We start from the raw sequence: 6,393 nt of genomic DNA on the forward strand, positions 1-6,393 counted from the left end.
CTACCCTTGAGCGATTACGTAATTTAAGTAACCTCCCTAATTATAAAATGAAAAAAAGAATACGATGAATAGCAAAAGCAAAGCTTAACAACACGTCGTCTGTGGATTTCATCATGACTTAATTAATAGGAGAGTCTAACTTACAAGGTGTCGGCATAGGCATTTGTGGTCCACCTCCTGGATATGGTGGATTACTCGGTAAATTAGGAGCAAATCCAGATTGAGCGACAGCTTCCTCATAGGAAGGCGGAGCTGTCGGTAAAGGAGCTGATGGTACTGTTGGTCCTGGTTGTGGCATTTCGTGAACTTTTTCCATTTCTTTCTACCTGTGACAACATATTAATCTCAATAAACCATCAATATTTTTAGTTTTAATTTCCCTGTTTGCTCCCGATCAATTTAAAAAATATCAAAATACTTTAATGATTTCAAACGATTTTTAAAGATTTTTAATTTGAAACAGCTAATTTTGTAACAGAATTATCTGAATAAGGTTGTTTGTAAACAAATTCATTTGTTTTTCAACATTGATTTAAAATATAAATATTAAAAGAGATAACCGTTTTTAATATAAAGAAACACACTTTCATATTATTATATATTATATAATATAATTATATTATAATTATATTTACTTCATAATTTTCTATTATAATTAGGAAATAAATTATCTCTGCTTTTCTATCATTTATAAGATGCACGTTTCCAATTCTGGTAATTTTTTAATTTAAAAAAAAAAAGAATTTTTAAATGCAAACCAATTCTGTTTTTGAACAAGAAATTTTCAAAATATGATAAAGTCTGACTTGGAACAGCGATCATTTTTGTAAATTTCTTTTTTATAAATCAAAATTAAAATTATTTTTCCAAAATTTTCTATTTGATAATTCTTTGCGAAATTCCCTCTTCCGAAGTTAAAATTATAGTTCTTTACGGGAACTTTTTAAAATTTTATTTCTTCATTCTCTGTTTAAAGTTAAAATTACGAAGTCACAATTGAATTCATTTCCAAAATTTCATCTTAAAAATCAGAACTATATTTATCTACAAAATTTTCCATTATAATTAAGAAATATAGTATTTAACTTCCTTTTTCCAAAATTTAGAAGAGGAAAGTTCCAAATCGTAACGAAATCTAGCTTGTGACAGACATTTTTTTTATTTCCTTCTTCTACATTAGAATAAAAATTCTCGTTCAATGTAAAAAACTTCCTGTCCTAAAATAAAAATTATAATTCTTTACGGAAATTCCCACTTCTATCCCAGAATTATAATTCCTTTGGAAAATTCCCTGTTTTAAACACAAATCTAAAATTATTTACTAAAATGCTCTGTTCTAAAATAAAAATTATAATTCTTCACGGAATTTTCTTGCCCTAAACTCGAAATTGTAAATCTTTTAGATAATTCCTGCCTCAAAGTCAAAATTATAATTTTTGACTGATTTCCCTGTCCCAAATTTCGACTTATAATTCTTTTCGAAAATTCACTGTTCCAAGTCAGAATTAGAGTAATAAAATATATGAAACTACTTTCAATTTGCAATTAGTACATACGAGAAAAATCAGTCACATAAACAGATTGTCCGTCATTTCCTGGTTTTTGCGATTTTCCTTTCAGGTGAAAACAATGATAATTTAAAGTTATAAAATTGAAATTGAAGACAAAATATAGAATCTCTAAACTTAATATTCTGGGCAGTTCGGTTAGCGATATTTTATTTTAAAGAATGGTAAACGAGTGAAAAAAATCACCCAAATTTATATAAAACACAATTATAAAGTAGAAGTTTTTTAATATATTAATGGAGAAAAATGTAAAAACACCTAATTTCTAAATAATTTACTTTTAATAACATTTATTTTAATGTGGTAAAAAATTTAAGACAAAATTTCGGAAGAGTGCAGAAATGTAGACAAATTTTGATTTGCATTTTTAACCAATGCTATGGTACTTTTAAAATCAAAATATTAAAAAAAATTTAAGCTTGTATTAGAACAAGTATCGGCAGGAATACAAAAATATACGAATAATAAGAATAATTATTTTATGTTATACATTAAATAGTCTGATTTTCAAGCGAAAAAGACGAATTCTCTACACACACAAAATTTCAATTTTCAACACGTGGATATGATTTTTCAAGGAAAAAAGTTAATTTTGAACTAATCAGTTGAATGTTCAACAAAATAGTTAAATTTTGAGTTTAAAAAATTAATTTTTTTGTCAAAGAAACAATTTTAAATACAGAAGATTAATTTTTTGTCGAAACAGGCGAATTTTTAACAAAATAAATAAATTTTTATCCAAATAGTTGAGTTTTCAACCAAAATGGTTACTTCTCTACGAAAAAGACGAATTTTCAACACATTACATACCTTTTCAACTATATAAATTCAAAACTGGATGTGATGGTAATTTCAAAAATTTGTGAACTAAATAGTGGAATTTCTAAAGTAAAAAGGACCAATTATTAACCAAAGATGGTGCCATTAAACGTTTATTCAATGGAATTAATTTTCAATACAACAAAAATGTCTGCAAAACAGTTTTATTTTGTACGAAGTAGTTGAATTTCCTACCAAAGTGTAGAATTTTCAAGAGAAAGACCAATTTTCTATGAAACAGTTGAATTTTTGACCCGAAAATATAAATTTTCAACAACAGTTTATTTTGAACCAATCAGTTAAATTTTCAAAGAAATAGTTAGACTTACAGTAAAAAAAAATTAATTTATAACCAAAAGAAAACAATTTTCAACTGAAATTATGAATTCTCAATCAAAAAAACTAAATTTTAAGAAATGAGTTCAAATGTTAAGCAAGAAGTGAAATTTTTAACCTAAAAATGAATTTTTAACGCAAAATATAATATTTGATATTTCAATAATAAAAATTTAATTCAAAACATTTGAATTTAGCCAACAAAAACAAACTTTAAACAAGACTCTTAAATGCTCGACTAAAAAAGATTAAATTTCAACCAAACATTTGAATTCTTAATCAAAAAATTGAGATACTACCAAAAAATATGAATTTTCAACAAAATATATAAATTTGCTACCAAATAGTTGGATTTTCGAGGCGAAAATAGAAGCCTTAAAACAACAGTTAATTTTTAACAAAAAAAGTTAATTTTTCAGATGCATTTTTAACCAAAAACGGTGCGCTTTCTGCAGAGGGAGATTAATTTTCAACCAAAAAACTTGTTTATATAAAAAAGAATCAAAATTGAAATCATAATGTTTAATTTTCAAGCCAAAAATACGAATTTTCAACAAAATAGTGGAACTTTTAAACGAAAGAATGTAAGTTTCTAACAAAATTGTTGAATTTTTGGCAAAGTGTTTGAATTTTGAACGATATAATAACATTTTGAACCAAAAAAGATGAATTCTTAACAGTCCGAGGCCTGTGATCATTAAATAAAAAAATTATGAAAAATAATTTATAATAATTTAATACATATTAATTGCTATTTAAAATTGTAATTTTTGCCAGGAAAATCGTACACACTATTTTACGTTGTGGTATTTACTAAATCCAACAAAAATACGTTCAGAGTTCAAATTGTGCATATTAGATGGTAAATTTAGACATTTAATTTTTACGATAACCGAATTGCAAAATAAAAATAAAATGTTTATATTTGGAACCTGCAAGAATGGGAACTCAAATTAAAAGCCGTTTTTAATATATGAGATACAATAATTATTCCTATAATATTGTAAAACTTTATTTAAGTGATTAAAACAATATAAAAATAACCATAAAATGTTAAATAGCCGTTTAATGCGTGGTAATATATAGTAAGTTTCTTCTAATTCCCTAAAACGCGGCAGGGATTTAGAAAATTTGTTGAGTATTCTTCTGACTGCCTAAATAAATAAGGGTCTTGAACGCCACGTTAATATTCGATAACAAATTATTTTAATTATATTTTATTATATTATAAATATTATAATTATATTATAACCACTGTTTTTTTAGATTTTCGTCTTTCGGTTTTCTCCCGGTTTATATTTGTGATTTCTCCCAGTTAAAAAAAAAATATACTCTTCGCGAAACCCAGTTTTTTCACCTGAATGATAAATTGCGGAAGTCGATAAGCAGCCACATTTGCACACCTCCTTCCAAGAAACCATACTTTGAATCATATAATAAGTAGGATAAGGAAATTTTTGTGCCTAATAATAGAAAATACAGATATGTTCTTTATTACACACTATCAGGAAACGAACGTGCGCAAATCGCGCGTTCTCGTTCCTGGATTTTTATTTCCTAACATGAAAAATATAAACAATTTAAAAATCTATTACTAGACCAATTTTTTAATAATATGTTTTAAAAAATTTTTTTAACAATAATTAATAGTTAATAATTTCTAATTGAAAGCATCTGAAATTAAAAAAAATATATATATATATAACGATTTTTTACCCTTTAATTAGAAAAAGGATTTAAATTGTATGATTTCTAAGTCAAAGCGCTGAATAATAAACCATTTTATTTTGAATTAAAGAATCACGAAAAACTCAATATTTTAATATTCGAATTATGGAAATTGAATCATTTAAAAATCAAAGGACTTGAAATTGTATCATATATAACTAAAATCATTCGAAACTAAGTAATTAAAAATTTAAAGCTTAAACTTAAATAATTTTAAAATAAAAGCGATTAAAATTTGACAATTTGAAATTGAAAACTAAATTGAATCTTTCAAAGTCATAAATCCTCTAAAATTCTAGAATTGTAAATTGTTATCACATAACTAAATTTCAAAATAAATATAAATTTTTCATAAGGAACCTTAAAGGTAAAAAAATGCCTACTCCGGAACGTTGAAACTTAAACGAATGCGAACTTTAATTTCAAATAGAAAAACGTTTAGTCACAAGAAATTGTGATATTAAAACTATTTTGTCTCAAACCCTTTAAAACTACAATTATTTTACGTCAATTTAAATCGCTTAAAAATAAGAAATTTTTTAATTGAGGTCTTGTATGGAAGAAGGGCACTTAGGGCTATATGCCCTTTTTCGCAAATTGCGTTAAAAGATGGGGACAGGGCTATTACATATATCATACAAAGTATATTTTAAAATTCGCATGTTTACATGAGTTCTTAACATTAGAAGATCAGCGCGACTCGACCTACTGCAAGTGAAACAAAAAGTACCTCCTTAATTTTCTTGAAACGCTATTTTGGCTTAAGTACCTTCTTCCATCCAAGGCCATTGCTAATTATATTTCCCAAAATTCGACCAATTCAATTTTAATTGCAAAATTATAACCTACGAAAGGAAAGAATTACAAATGTAGCCTTCCACATTAAAATAAAAATAAACTGTCTTAAGATATTACATTAAAAATTTAATAAATTTTAAACTATAAAAAACGATATTGCTGTAATATGATTCCAGTTTTGTAAATTGTACAATTTAAAGCTTTTCAATTCAAAATTGCTTTATATTTAAATTTAAAATTCGCAAGAATTCAAGAATGAAATTCTGAAATATTTAATGAAATTTTAAACATTTAAATTTAAAAACATATTATTGTTAATTTTAAAATTAGAGATTTCAAAAAATTGATCTGAAAATTAGATTGGAGCAAAAACTTTAGTTTCAAGGACTCAATGATTAAACCGTTTCATAATTTCACATTCGAAACTATAATCTGAAATTCAAATTATACCAATTTTAAAGATGATAGATATATTATTAATAAGTATCCAATCATGTAGTATCAACTGATACTCAAAACAACTACATACATTTTTTTACTACAAATTTCATTTCTGTAAACAAAACAAAATCACTGCCATTTCCATCGTGCAAAATTGCAGAATTTTAAAAAATTTGAATCTTTAAATTTTAATTATTCTAAACAATAAAAATTTAATTCGTTCTAATATGAAACTTTCAGAATTTACAAAATGAGCGAATTATGAAATACGGAAAATGTCCCGGTGTATTTTTTCGCACCTGGCTTTATCCCAGTTTTCTCCCAGGAGGAATATTATTTAATTTTTCTAGAGAACTCCTAGAGAACTCAGGAAAACATCCCAATTCAACCCCTAAAAATGGAAAATATCATAAAAAATTACATAACTTCTGGCCCTAAAAATGTTATAATTTAGAATGGTTTCATTTGATGTCTAAGGATAACCAATAAAATTTCATTCCCATATCTCAACCGGAACACTCTGGTTTTCAAGGTCCCGGAAGCTGGAATTACAACATTGTAATATCGATATGGGCACTATGCCATAATTGAGTGCTTATTTAATACTAATTGTGGGTCCGGATGCAATAAGGGCACATAAAATTTTTTCGTGCGAAAACGAAGTCCCCTGGAGGCTTTAGAAAAAATTTTCGAATTTTAATTT

The 6,393-nt window shown here is 25.8% G+C and overlaps 1 protein-coding gene across 1 annotated transcript in view; it reads right to left on the reverse strand.

Moving 5' to 3' along the window:
* Positions 1 to 6,393, reverse strand: part of LOC117168056 (lipopolysaccharide-induced tumor necrosis factor-alpha factor-like) — a 30,572-nt gene that overhangs the window by 16,241 nt on the left and 7,938 nt on the right. The window contains exon 2 of the mRNA XM_033353405.1: positions 145 to 326. Within this exon, the coding sequence (XP_033209296.1) occupies positions 145 to 316 (172 nt within the window). The 5' untranslated portion in view covers positions 317 to 326. The remainder of the gene's footprint in view (positions 1 to 144; positions 327 to 6,393) is intronic.

Source organism: Belonocnema kinseyi, chromosome 2 (assembly GCF_010883055.1).
Source record: "Belonocnema kinseyi isolate 2016_QV_RU_SX_M_011 chromosome 2, B_treatae_v1, whole genome shotgun sequence".
Taxonomy (NCBI): domain Eukaryota; kingdom Metazoa; phylum Arthropoda; class Insecta; order Hymenoptera; family Cynipidae; genus Belonocnema; species Belonocnema kinseyi.